We start from the raw sequence: 14,124 nt of genomic DNA on the forward strand, positions 1-14,124 counted from the left end.
ATGTTACATTGACCAAGAAAAATTGTCACTGATGTGTAATGTGCAGTTTGCTATGGTTTACACTTAGGAGTGTGATTTTAAGAATAAAATCACAAAAGTATTCTGTGTAAGAATAAAATCTGCAAAAAATCTGCTGTTTGTGTTGCTAGACTTCTGGTTCTCGTATGAATCTGAGAGGCAAAAAATTGTAGCCTCAAGTAGTGGTTTGTCCATGTTTGACTTAAAAGTCAGCCAGAGATAGTGGGTTTATTGTTCTCTGCGATGTTAGAAGTAGTTATAATATTTATTTCTTTAACGTGTCAAGTGAGACACTTAGAAGTTTAGAGTCTTCAGAGAGAGATGGTGTTGTATCTAGAACCAAATTTCCCATCGGCTTTGAAAGTTGCCTGTGTTCGAGTTCTATTAGTGAAGTTTTAAGGGCCTGTTGCGAAGCTGAAGGAGAGCCTCCGTCTTTGTATGTGAGTTAAATTAGCACACGTTTGTTCTGTTAAATTTCATAAAACTGAACATACAGGGAGGAGGAGGTTCTCACAGTGACAGTATGTTTCTCAGCCTGCTTGCTGTTCTTCCTGAGAGCATTCCAGGGTGTAGTAATTATTACTCCCAGGAAGGCTCATATGGATAAGACTCTTCTGGGGGCACTAATATTTTATTGAAAGGGAGGGGATGTTTTAATGAAAATCTGGATGATTTAATTTGCTGTCCTTATATGAACTAAGTCAAAATGCATCAAAACTGTTTTCCTTAAAAATAAAGTGTTGCATCTAGCAACCCTAAAATAATTAGTACTGAAATAAAACTTTGATATTGATCAAAATGATGTTCAGAGCATTGTTCCCCCTGCTTCCCAATGTTTTATTCAATCCTGAATTCTCAAATACTTAATTTTGACATCTGACTTTATTAAACCATCAGATTATAAAAGAGATTCATTTGTTGATGATTTTTTAAATTTTGTTTTTCTACACTGATTGGGCTTGGTAGCACTTGATAACTTTAAGGGCAGTTAGATAATTTAAGTATGCCTGAAACTTACTGTAAATTTTTTTTAATACCTTAATTGACTTCTGCTACAAAGAGTTAAAGAATTCAGGCTGTGAGAAGGAAGGCAGAGGCAGTTGGGGGCGCTTGGACAGCATTGCTCTTTGTATGTCCTCTAAAGGCATAACAGACAGCAACACTAGAGGTCTGTGTTCATACAGACATGTGCTGCTGCTTAGGCTGAACTAAGCAATCACATGGGAAACGATTGTAAACTGATTTCTGGTGTTGCTGTTCCCCCCTAGGTGGAGGAGAATGAGATTGAGTGCTGACTTTAAGCCTGGCTGAGAAACATACTGGCATCGGTGTCATTAATGAAAGGGTGGATGTTGTTTCCCTGAAAGCCAGTGGCCTTTGACCCCTGAAGCCGCTGTGCCTGAAGGTCAGTTCACGAGGTATAGGAAGGAATCTTAACATTTTTTTTTTTTGTAAGTTTCACCTGACCTTTTATTCACAGCACAAAGCCAAGGTTAGAATATACCTGAGCAATGGAAGGATCAGAAAGCATAGTTTTCAAAGGGCAATTTTGCCCTTTTTAAAACCCAAGTTTATTCCCTAGTGTCTGCTGGCTGTTTTAGCTATAGTTTTCAAATATATTTTGTTCTCCAAGACTTGACTTAAATAAGCTAATTTTTTTGTTATTAAGGACTACTTCCAACTGCAGGCAGATACCAGACCTCTGTCTCCAGCCACTGACATGGGCTCAGTGTTCGTATACCCATGTGTATGTGTGCATACGAGCCTATTTTTAGCTGATCGTAACAGATTGAAATCATTAGTGGGTGGCCCATGCAAAGGATCTTAACCACAACTATAGTTTAAGGAGAGTGTTGGACCTATTTTATTTCTTGGCCTCAAGCTAATGGACCTATTTTATTTCTTGGCCTCAAGCTAAGTGGAAAATTCCTTTTCACTAAATGTTTTCTAGCTATTCAGACTGCAGCCTTTGAAATACAGTTTAAAGTAAGTAAATATGGAATCAAAACTCCTAACATTTTCTTTCCATGAACAGTTGGCTCATCAACTTTGATTACAGCTGTCTCATGCCGTGTTGTATATTATTTGACGTTTATATACTTCATTTGTTCTAGGAGTGAACAGAAATGTTTACAGTGGTTTTTTGCTTTGATTTGCGTAAGCAGTTGGAAAGCCTGATATAAGAATCCTGGATTTAATAATTTCTAATGGTGAAATTTCTAACCTTGTTTGTATATGTTGTTACAGGAGCTTTATTGCAGAAATGACCATTTATATCAAGCAGATAGGCAGAAGTAAGTGTTGTTGCTTTCCTAATACTCTGAGTCTTGTATAGCGTAGCAGTATTCATTATAGTCTTGAGCCACATGTATTATTAATTTGACAGAGTCCATGCTCTAAAGTACCATTTAGGGTGTTTTAGAATATTAATGATTAGCAGGCCCAGTTTCCCAATTTTATGTGTGAAAAGAGATTGTGCTAGTATGGTATTTCAAAGTGTAAGAGGTGGTAGGCTGTTGACGTATCTGCCAGTGTCAAAGAGTTAATCTTTCCATTGATACAGGAAAGATAAAGCTCCTTCAGGTAAAACTTACTCAGTGACATTTAGAAAGGAGTTAGTCAGATGATAGGATTGGAGGTCTAAAGGTGAATGTGAACATTTAAGAGTCAGAGTCAAGAAAGAAAGGTGAGAAAGTTACCCTTGAGGCATTTAAGGAACAGACTGGAGTTATTCATTAAAGGAAGTAAAAAGATAAGCATATACTTGAATTCTTTATTCTTAGTAAGTTTAAAAGCAGGCAGTATGTCATACTTGAAAGTAAAGAAGAGCTCTGTGTACCTGATTTTCTCACTAACAAGTTTTATGATTTCAACTAAATCATACCTATGTTGCTGGGACTCAGTTTACCTCACTACAGGTTGAGGGAAGTGGGTAAAGATTCTTCCAGCTTGAGAATTACGCAGCTACCCCTCATGACTTAAGTGTATCAAAGACTTACAATAAAATCAAGTCTTTGATAGAAGCCCTAGGAGATGATGATTAATTTTTTTAATCCTAGACTTTTAAGAATAAATTACTTTGAGTGGATAGGAGTTTTAAGCTTTCTGGAACATAGCGACAGTCATTTGTTTACATTGCTGCTAAGTCGCTTCAGTCGTGTCCGACTCCAAGACCCCATAGACGCCAGCCCACCAGACTCCCCCGTCCCTGAGATTCTCCAGGCAAGAACAGTGCAGTGGGTTGCCATTTCCTTCTCCATTAGGGAATAGCAAACTTCTGTAGAAGTCCAGATAAATATTTTAAGCTTGGTGGGTCACATATATGACACACTGTTATTTCTGTCTTATATTTATGAAGTCTTTACATGAGAACATGTCTGTTCCTGGGCCCATAGTCAAACTCTAGTTGAAGTGTTCTTAGTGAATGGTTTCACTCTTGAGAGAGAATTGAGTAACTGTGACAGAGACTATGTGGCCTTAAAGCCTGAAATATTTTTTGACCCTTAATAAAAGAAGATTGCTTGACTCCTGGTCTAGGCACTTTGAACCTATTTTCATTCCTTTGATTTGCTTTTGATCCTTTATTTTTCAGAAGTTAAACTCTTCCGTTTTAATGCTATGTGATGTTGATAGTGACAGCTTCGTTGAAATAGTTTTATTTGTTTTTTAATGTAAAGATTTGTATGTGGTATGTCTTAGTATGTGCCTATAACCAGGATGGTCAGTTATTTAGTTGATAAGTTGTTAATGGTATTGGTTTGAGTTAGCAGTTAGAATGAAAAGGAGCTTAGAACTCATACTCTGTATTTTAGGTCAGCTTGTGTACCTAACCTCCTAGTTGCTTATGATGAGATGTTTCTTTATTTAGGCAATTTATCCTTTCCTCTGTGATAATTTTGAACTTAAATTATAGGGATTTTTGCACGCGAACACGGATCAAATAAAAAGCTGGCAGCACAGTCCTGTGCGCTGTCACTTGTCAGACAGCTCTACCACCTTGGCGTGATTGAACCTTACTCTGGACTTACAAAGAAGAAAGAAGGAGAGACAGTGAGTCTTTAGACTTAGTAGCCCAGAGAGATAATACGAGATTCAGTTTTGTTGTTGTTTAGTCACTAAGTCTTGTCCAACTCTTTGTGACCCCGTGGACTAGCCTGTCAAGCTCATCTGTCCATGGGATTTCCCAGGAAAGAATACTGGAGTGGGTTGCCATTTCCTTCTCTAGGGGATCTTCCCAACCCAGAGATCAAACCCTGGTCTCCTGCTTTGGCAGGCAGATTCTTTATATCGCTGAGCCACCAGGGAAGCCCGTGAGATTCAGTTTAGCTCTTCTGTTTAATATTTGGCTAAAGATGTTTGATCACTCTAGGACTCTTACCTCAAGAAATGGAAATGGCCATCATTAAAGTAATTCTTTTGACGAAGGAACTGACTTCTTGTTGACTGTAGGTCTATTGTAGGCCTAGTATCAACTCTATACTCTTAACCCTCCCATAGTAGATTCGAGTAGTGTTCATGTGTATATTACACGATTCTGATGACTCTCCCTTTTCTATAGGTGGAGCCTTACAAAGTGAACCTTTCTCAAGATTTGGAGCATCAGCTGCAGAACATTGTTCAAGAGTTAAACCTTGAGATGGTGCCCCTAGTAAGCATACAGCTACTTAGTTCTTCACTTTTGTATTGACCTTCTTTAGTCAGACAAGCAAGTGGTATTTTTGGTTTTCTTTGTTTTTTAATAGCCTGAAGATCCCTCTGTGCCTGTTGCACTCAACCTTGGCAAACTGGCTCAGTTTGAGCCATCTCAGCGGCAAAACCCAGTGGGTGTGGTTCCTTGGTCACCGCCACAGTCCAACTGGAATCCTTGGACTAGCAGCAACATTGATGAGGGGCCTCTGGCTTATGTGAGTGCAACACTGTTGTTGAGATCAGACTTCTGTGTTTTACTTTTGAACATATTTCATTAGGATGTCTAGTTTTAAAGAAATGAATTCAGCTTCAAGCTGAATTATGCTTTTGTGTGACTGTTGCTTTCCCATTTTACAGGCTACTCCCGAACAAATCAGCATGGACCTCAAGAATGAATTAATGTATCAGCTGGAACAGGATCGTGATTTACAAGCAGTAAGTCTGAAGTATTTAAGAGCTTCAAAACAGTGAATAATATATTTTTCCCCTTTCTAGGAAGGAAAATCAAAGATATTAATCTAACTGCTAATCCTAGTTACCTCTGAGGATAGTAGTAGTGAGTTAAGGGCCTGTGATTCTTAATGTAAATGAAGAGATGGAGTGTAATAACTTTTCATGTGTGTGTGTGTGTGTGTGTTGGTGTTTTCTGAATAAAGGGACTTAAAATGTTAGAAGAAAGGGAGTGTATATGTAATGTCCAGGATAAAAGTGAGGAAAATAAGGGTGTGGATAAGGCCAAAAGATAGATTTTTTTCAGAAATTTAATGGAAAGAGGTTGTTCAATTAGATGTGTGTGTGTGTATATATATTCTTTTATGAAAAAGTATTTTCTGATTATCCAGCCAGTGGGAAGGAGTAACTTTTCCTAGAGATGGCAGCTTTTTTTTTTTAGAATTAAAATAGTTGCTTCTAATATGTATGTTGGTTGACATGTGAAGTGTAACTTTTCTAATATAGGTCTTACAGGAGAGAGAGTTACTGCCTGTGAAGAAATTTGAAAGTGAAATCCTGGAAGCAATTAGTCAGAATCCAGTTGTCATTATTCGAGGTGCTACTGGATGTGGTAAAACCACACAGGTTCCCCAGTTTATTCTAGATGACTGTATCCAGAATGACCGAGCAGCTGAGTGTAACATTGTAGTAACTCAGGTAAGTAACAAGCCAGTTTATGAGGCATGTGCCTGTTGTGAATAGTCTTTGAGAGGTGGAAGCATCTAGAAGCTGGAACGTTCCTAGTTCTTTGATCAGCTTCCCTTTGTAGTGACATAAAAGTCTGAAAGTGGTAGAGCATTAGGCCCCTTTAAGTTAAAAACAGAAAAAAGAAAAGGCATGAAAAGAATTTAAGTTTTGTGTTAATCTCCAGTATCTTTCACTGATAAGGTAAACTGAACCGTGTGGTAGATTCTTAGTGTCTGGGCTTGAGGGAGTCTTTAGGCCTCATTTCAGTTCATTTCAGTCGCTCAGTCATGTCCGACTCTTTGCAACCCCATGGACTGCACCACGCCAGGCCTCCCTGTCCATCATCAACTTCCGGAGTTTACTCAAACTCAGGTCCATTGAGTCGGTGATGCCATCCAGCCAGCTCATCCTCTGTCACCCCCTTCTCCTCCCTCCTTCGATCTTTCCCAGCATCAGGGTCTTCTCAAATGAGTCAGTTCTTTACATCAGGTGGCCAAAGTATTAGAGTTTCAGCTTCAGCATCGGTCCTTCCAATGAATATTCAGGACTAATCTCCTTTAGGATGGACTGGTTGAATCTCCTTGCAATCCAAGGGACTCAAGAGTCTTCTCCAACACAGTTCAAAAGCATCAGTTCTTTGGCACTCAGCGTTCTTTATAGTCCCAACTCTCAAATCCATACATGACCACTGGAAAAATCATAGCTTTGACTAGACAGACCTTTGTCGGTAAAATAATGTCTCTGCTTTTTAATATGCTGTCTAGGTTGGTCATAACTTTTTTCCATTGAGCAAGTGTCTTTTAATTTTATGGATGCAGTCACCATCTTCTGTGACTTTGGAGCCCAAAAAACTGAAGTCTGTCAATGTTTCCATTGTTTCCCCATCTATTTGCCATGAAGTGATGGGACCAGATGCCATGTCCTTAGTTTTCTGAATGTTGAGTTCTAAGCCAACTTTTTCATTCTCCTCTCTCACTTTCATCAAGAAAATATTTTTTCTTTACTATTTAAAATTATTTAACATTATGCACATTGAAGGAAAGCACTGTAGACAGCAGAATTCTTTCCCATCACAGAATTATTTATACCCACTGAATCAGCTGGAAACACTAGCTTGAAGAGGTACTGATATATTCCATCTGTAATAATTTCTCTACAACAAACAACTGTCTTACACTTGGAACACATTGAGGAAAATATGGTCTCATAAGTCCTTTTTGTTCTCTGAGTCTCAATCACTAAGAGTTCAGGGGACTTTGAGAGAATCCTGGTGTCTTGGCTGACTGATGAATGCATTAAAATCAAGCAGGGTATTTGTATTCTGAAAATACTCTTGGCTCCATACAAATGCTGCTTGGGTTGTAGAGCTCGCATTTCTCCCACTGGCACTATGACATCTGAAGAACATTGGTTATGAAACTTTCACACCAATTTTATTTTGTTCCTTCTTCATTAGCTGCTGGGCTTCATTTTCCATTTTCTTTCTTTGTTGTTCTGCTGCTCTCTCTTCTCTGTCTGCTGTCTTCTGCTGCCTCAGAACTTCTTTGGCTTGCCAGGCCGCATCTTCTTCTTCCCAAGCATTGGTGTTTTCCTGCCAGGTATCTAAGTCACCTAATTCAGGAGATTGATGAATGAAAGGCATATCTTGTGTAGCTGCTAGTCTACTAGAGAAGCCTGTGCTGCCATCTGGGATGCCAAAATTTAATGGTTCTCACTTCTTAATGATAATCTTCTGTCTGGGTTTTCCTTATAGTTGGTGTCATGTCCTTAAAATAGTCAGGTTCCAGTTGTTCTAAAGCGTTTTGTTGTGTTGCCACATTCCCATTCCCTCCTTCAATCTTGACCCTTGTGGGTGCATCCTCATCCCAGGAAGTCCACTCTTCCACATCTGTTTGTTTGGGAACTGATGAATAATCAACTGTAGTTGGCAAAGTTATTTGGTCTCCACTTAATTTCCGTCCTCTACCAGATCTGCATATTAATCTCTTTAGGAATGAGAATACTGTTGCTAGGCAGGTGCCAACTTTAAATAACCGAAGCTGTGTGATAGCCATGATGGAAATCAAAACCTCCCCCTCCCCGCCTGCCCAGCGGAGGCTCCCCATCAAGAGGCTCTTTAGTTCTTCTTTGCTTTCTGCCAAAAGGGTGGTGTCATCTGCATATCTGAGGTTATTGATACTTCTCCCCGAAGTCTTGATTCCAGCTTGTGCTTCATCCAGTCCAGCGTTTCTCATGATGTACTCTGCATATAAGTTAAATAACCAGAATGACAATATACAGCCTTGATGTACTCCTTTTCCTGATTTGGAATCAGTCTCTTGTTCTATGTCTAGTTCTAACTTGCTTCCTGACCTGCATACAGATTTCTCAAGAGGCAAGTCAGGTGATCTGGTATTCCCATTTCTTTGGGCCTAAAATAAGATAAAACTGAGAGTACTTTGTCCTTAAGTTTACATCCAAACCTTGGTTCTCTTTATCTTAGGTTCAGTAAAAACCAATCAGAACAAGAGTAGGCAAGATAGAAAAACAGATAAATGATTGACTTCAGCAGAATGCTTATTATATGCTGGGTTCTATTTTAAACAATTGATACCTTTGAGCTCATTTAAAGTTTATGACTCTTTAAGATGTAAGTACTGTATCATTTAGTATTTTTCTTTCAGTATGAGGCACAAAGAGATTTAAAAATTGCCTAGGATTAACACAAGAAGTGGTTGAAACTAGTATTCACAACCAGTCTGCCTTCAGTATTCCCCGATTTGACTGCTACGTTCTGTTACCTTACCAGCTATAAGCAATGCCGGCAAGTCTGTCCCACTGTTAGGGAAGAGGTTCCAAGGCTTCTTAAGTAAAGCAGTTCCTGTCAGCTGTAACCCTGTGCTTCTGGCATTTGGAAGGAGGGCATTGCAGGTAGCCGGATACCACCCCTGAGGCTGACTAGGGTTGTCTTAGGGATTCTTAACCTGGAAAGGATAATTGAAACTCAGGGGAGTGTCTTGAACCTTGAACCTTGCGCTACCCCCCCCCCCCCCGCAAAAAAAAAAAATTTGTGCCTATACATTTATGTGGACATGTGCAAACCATACTTTTAATGTGTTTGAAATGAATATATGTCTTAAAATTGCCCTGTATATTTTATAGAAGAGTTGGGTTTGGGGAGGATCTAAAAATGTTGACCAAAGGAGTGCATTTAAAATTGATGATATCGTAAGCTTGAAAAGAGAGGGTTGGTGTCCATTTTTCTGGGATAGTACCCTTAGCTTTTTTCTTCTCAAACTGTTCCTTGGTTGTCCTTCTCACTCCCCAAACTAGCTATGATTTCTTTGCCTCACAAGAGACGTTCTAACTCCCAACTACACCTATCAGTAAAGTACCGCTCGTCTTAATACTCCCTTCCAGGAGACGTGCTGTTCAGGAGGATGCCGTTTTACATACTGTTTGAGTCTCTTCTGCCCTCCCTGTCCTGCCACTCTCCATGTTTACACCCAGAGCAATTCAGCAAGATGGGCAAACATGCAGACTCCAAGAAATGAGCTGAATACCTATATTTTCACTCAGAAGTTGTTTGCATGTCATGAGTAGGAAAACACTTAACTCCTGCTCAAGTAGGAAGTGATTTTTTTTCACCTCCTGTCTGACTTAGCAAATCTTAAGTTGTTCCAGACAAAAATGACTTCTGTTTGTTCTAAACAGAATAGTTTCTGCGTCATGGTCTTCGACTGTGTATGATTTGCTCACTAACTTGTGCCCCCTCCCAAATAACTTGGATAGTTCCAGTGGGCTTCATTGCACAGATTTTATAAGTAGGCTGTAACAAATACAAAAGCAAGGAAGCTAGTGTGGAATGGTGGATCGAGGGTTATTCTGTTTCTTTGCATGTAAAACAGCTTTCAGTTATTCACTAGTTTTCCTTTATTGTTATATCCTTCATAAAGTAGTAAACTTATGGAGTTGAAAAATGTTTCACAGAATTATTCCATCTTCTTTCTCAGGCTGGAGTATTTATAATAGATGGTCACCTAACTTCTGCTTGAAAATTTCCAGTGGTGTGGAGGGGTAGTCTATGTCTTCTGATTCCAAGGCAGCCTGGAAACATTTAGTCTTAAGTCTACATGTACCTTTGTAGCTATACTCATAGGATATCATATTAGCCATAGTATCTACTAAGTATAATGGTGTTTTGTATACTTGGATGATAGGGAAATCTTTGGAAGTTTTCAGAAAAGTCAAGGCCCAACACTTAAAACATTAACCCATAGCATCATCCTTATGATTAAGCCTGTTTATTCCTACATTGCAGGAAATAGTTAAATACATTCAGTTTTCCCAGCTACATAAGCTCATCAAAACTAGGAGTGATTTCATTCTGGTTTGTGGTTTTTGTTTGTTTTTTAATCTTTTTGTTTGTCTAGCACCTTCTGTGGCACCTGTTACTAATGTGTTATGACTACTTACCTTATGAATTAATAAATGGCTGAATGGTAGATACAGCAAAGGAGGAGATTGTTCACGTTCATAATAACTTGTACATCTCAGTTAAATAGTTCTTTAAAGGTGTGCCTTCACTTATAACAACAAGCTCTCCACCAGATTGGTTTCCCTATTGAAAGATCACTTGATACCATTAAGAGTTAGAGCCAGTGGTGAAGAAATTTCTATGAAAACCTTGGAATCCCTTTATTTACAGAGTGAAAAACAGCATTTTAAACATGTCTGCCATAGGATTACATTTTTGTTTTTTTTTACATTTTGGATCTTTCTAAATGTATCACTATTATTCTTTCTATTGATTACTGAACTGGCAGTGGGTCAGGTTTACTACAGTAATTTAATAACCCTAATAAGTGTAACTAATTTTGTAGCATTTAAATCACTTTTTTTGTTTGTTTGTCTCAGCCCAGGAGAATCAGTGCAGTTTCCGTGGCAGAACGAGTTGCATATGAGAGAGGAGAAGAGCCTGGAAAAAGCTGTGGCTATAGCGTTCGATTTGAGTCCATACTTCCTCGCCCTCATGCGAGTATAATGTTTTGTACTGTAGGTCAGTGACGTGTTTTATTTTTGCCTTTCACTTGGGGTGTACATTGTGTTGTTTGTGAAGAAAACTTGATAACAGCACAGAATGACTAGAAATGATAAATCAAGAGCCCAGTCTTGTTTAAATTCTTAAATTCTTGTTTAAATGGAACTTTTGACAGTTTTCCTCTTAGACAGTATGATACACTTCTGGTTGTTGTAGCACAGAGCAAATGAAACCAACTTAGGTTATGAGAGTAACATCTTTTTCATACTCTTCATTAGACAAGTGTGTTTCAGAGTACAAATCACTTCTTAAATAATTTATGCCAATGATTGTTTCTTTTCTGAAATGCTGGGGTTATAGTAGTTGAAGCATGGATGGTTGTTTGGAAATTTATTTCTTTGCACTTTTCTGTACCTCCCTACTTTAACATAGAAGCTCATCTCTAGTGTTTACTCTGATTTTCTTTTCAAGGTGTGCTCCTAAGAAAATTAGAAGCAGGCATTCGAGGAATCAGTCATGTAATTGTAGATGAGATACATGAAAGAGACATAAATGTAAGTAACTTGAGAATATAGTAAGGTACTGATACTAATACTGTGAACAAAGAGAGATGAAAGTAGAATATCTTTATTTCCATTTTCCCATACCTTACAACTTCTGAAAAAATTATGTACTTTAGTCACTAAGATGTTGGCCATTCTATTTTAGCAAAGTCATTAAACACTTTTGTTGTTAAAGCAGAGTTCTAAAAGTAAAGACCTCTTACTGTAAAGTAAGTATAATTTCAGTGATTACTAAGCTATAACATAATTCAGCAACTGAAGTGATTTATCACTGACTATCTGATGGAATTTTAATGATCAGTTTTTCTTTGAATTGAAAATTTGTGATAAATTGTACTTATTTTTTCCTTTTGACCATGTGGCTGGTGGCATCTTAGTTCTCTGACCAGCATTGAACCCATCCCCATAGCAGTGATAGTGCTAAGTCCTAACTGTTGGACCACTAGGGAATTTTAAAATTTAATACAGTTAACAGTGTTTTTTGGATTTTGTAGTTTTAGTCTTTTTTGATGTTAATGATAATAGTACCAGAATTAAGAAAAAAACTAGATTTTTCACATCAGATCTTCTTGGTTCTTAGCAAAACTTGTATAGAATTAACTTTTTATACGGTTAGTATAACTCAAAGATTGATCCCATAAAGCAGTGACTCTTTTCTATGGCACTGTTTTACATATCCAAACGAAGATGTTAGTGGGTGGATAGTAAGTCACATTCAAACTATTTCCAAACTGCTGTTACTTAAAGCATTCGTTAGCGCTCCTTCTCCTTAGCAAATCCTTCCATCACCATTGTTGTTAATCATATAGTTTTAACAAAATTTTGATCGGTTGTGCTACAGCAAATTAAAAAAAGTTTGCCTGGATGACCTTTTTAAATCACAAATCTAGCTGTTTGGTTGGATAGCATATTTGCTGCTTTTGTCATTCAAAATCCTTTGAAAATGCAGGGTTCCCCCCTCTAATTAATCAAAACTAAATGTTTCAGTATTATCTTTATTACTAATAGGTAACACGCAAATGTTCTTCGAGTTTAAATTATTCCAGATCATACTAGAAATATTATGGATCATTGTTACTAATTTCCCCCAAAATAAGTGGTTTCGGTTAGCTTTTCTTGAAAGCTTGTCAGGTCTATATTAATGTATTGTTTGTTTGGTAAAAGTGGAAAAACACCTTGGCAGAAACTTATGTTCTCTTTCAGATGAACCTAATGTAAACTTGTCACTTTAAGAGGGAAAACCCCAAAGAACTTAAAAGACTAATTATTGGAAACATTTAGCAGTGTGGCTGGATAAAAAGTTAATATACAAAAGTCTGTTGCATTGTATGTGTTACCAACAGCTAGAAAACAACTAAAATGATAACCACTGCACTGATCAGAATGTCGAACAACTAAGACTGACTCCAAAAAAAAGACATGCGGAACCTCTATAGGAAAAATAAAACTTCATAACAAAATTCTAGAAAAGAGCAGGTTGTATTCATGGCTAGAAGGACTTAACGTCACTTCATCTGAAGTTGATCCACATTTAAATGTAACTCTAATCATATTTCCGAAATAACCAGGACTCCTATAGAAGGGCGGGCAGAATGAAGGCTCTTGCTTTACAGATGTCGGGACCTAATTTGAAGCTCTGGTAATTGAGAGAGCGTGGCACATGGGGTGGCCGTCTGACTGACAGAGTAATACAGAGCATAGAAGCAGATTGTGTGCAGCTTTGGTGTAGTGATGAGCGGTAGATGACACGTCAGATCAGTGGGAAAGGGGATGGGCTATTCACGAAAGGGAGCTGGAAACAAATGGTCATCTATAAGGAGATACTTGCATAGTTTTCGATCCTTACCTCATAACCAAATATAAAAGATCAGCTTCAGGTAGATGAGGAACTAAGTGCCAAAGCAATTTTAAAACTCTAAACTAGAATATGTAAGTAGACATCTAAACAGCAGTACCCAGTAAAAATATAATGTGGTCCACACATGTGATTTTAATTTTCTAGCCTCGTATTTTAAAAGGTGAAGAGAAGTGTAAAATTAACTTAGTATATCTAAAATTTTTATCATGTGGTCAATATAAAAAATATATCAAGGTTTTTTTCATTTTCTTTTTCATGTTGGGTCCTCAAAAATCTGTATTTTGCTCTTAGAGCACATCTTAGTTTAGATCAGGCACATTTCATGTCCTCAGTAGCCACAACTCTGGGGCAACAATAGTCCCAGTCCTTCTAGAAGAATTTCTTAAAACATGAGATGCATTAGCCATGAAATAAGATTGATGTGCTCATCTAAATTAAGATCAGTTATTCATTCAAAAGATACTTTAAGGAAAACCACAAGCTTGAAGATTGCAATATAGCCAACAAAGGATTAGTAATATATAAACACCTGCAAATTCATAAGAAGAGTACAGATGGCTCAGTAGAGAAATCTGAAAGAGGAGTTATATTTGGCTAATAGACATGATGTGGTGTTGTGTCTCATTGGTGAATAGGAAAGTACAGACTAAGACCATAAGATACTTCTTCATATCCATTTGATTAATAAAATACAAGTGATGATACCAAGTACTGAAGAATATAAATGTCATCCGGATCTCTTATCCATTGCTCCTGGTGGTTTATGAACTGGTGAAATGCCTTAGGAAAATATTTGA

The 14,124-nt window shown here is 37.8% G+C and overlaps 1 protein-coding gene and 1 pseudogene across 2 annotated transcripts in view; one reads left to right on the plus strand and one right to left on the minus strand.

Annotated features, from left to right (window-relative positions):
* DHX9 (DExH-box helicase 9) overlaps positions 1-14,124 on the plus strand; it is a 44,871-nt gene that overhangs the window by 14,088 nt on the left and 16,659 nt on the right. The window contains exons 1-9 of one of the 2 annotated variants that reach the window (XM_065936172.1): positions 1,293-1,423; positions 2,266-2,312; positions 3,932-4,068; positions 4,577-4,666; positions 4,761-4,922; positions 5,065-5,142; positions 5,665-5,856; positions 10,783-10,924; positions 11,378-11,460. In XM_065936172.1, the coding sequence (XP_065792244.1) occupies positions 2,282-2,312; positions 3,932-4,068; positions 4,577-4,666; positions 4,761-4,922; positions 5,065-5,142; positions 5,665-5,856; positions 10,783-10,924; positions 11,378-11,460 (915 nt within the window). In that variant the 5' untranslated portion in view covers positions 1,293-1,423; positions 2,266-2,281. Of the gene's footprint in view, positions 1-1,292; positions 1,424-2,265; positions 2,313-3,931; positions 4,069-4,576; positions 4,667-4,760; positions 4,923-5,064; positions 5,143-5,664; positions 5,857-10,782; positions 10,925-11,377; positions 11,461-14,124 lie in introns of those variants that run through there. The other variant, XM_065936171.1, reaches the window with a different exon arrangement.
* On the minus strand, positions 5,866-8,816 carry LOC136168554 (receptor-binding cancer antigen expressed on SiSo cells pseudogene; annotated as a pseudogene).

The sequence above is a fragment of the Muntiacus reevesi genome, chromosome 5 (assembly GCF_963930625.1).
Source record: "Muntiacus reevesi chromosome 5, mMunRee1.1, whole genome shotgun sequence".
NCBI lineage: Eukaryota > Metazoa > Chordata > Mammalia > Artiodactyla > Cervidae > Muntiacus > Muntiacus reevesi.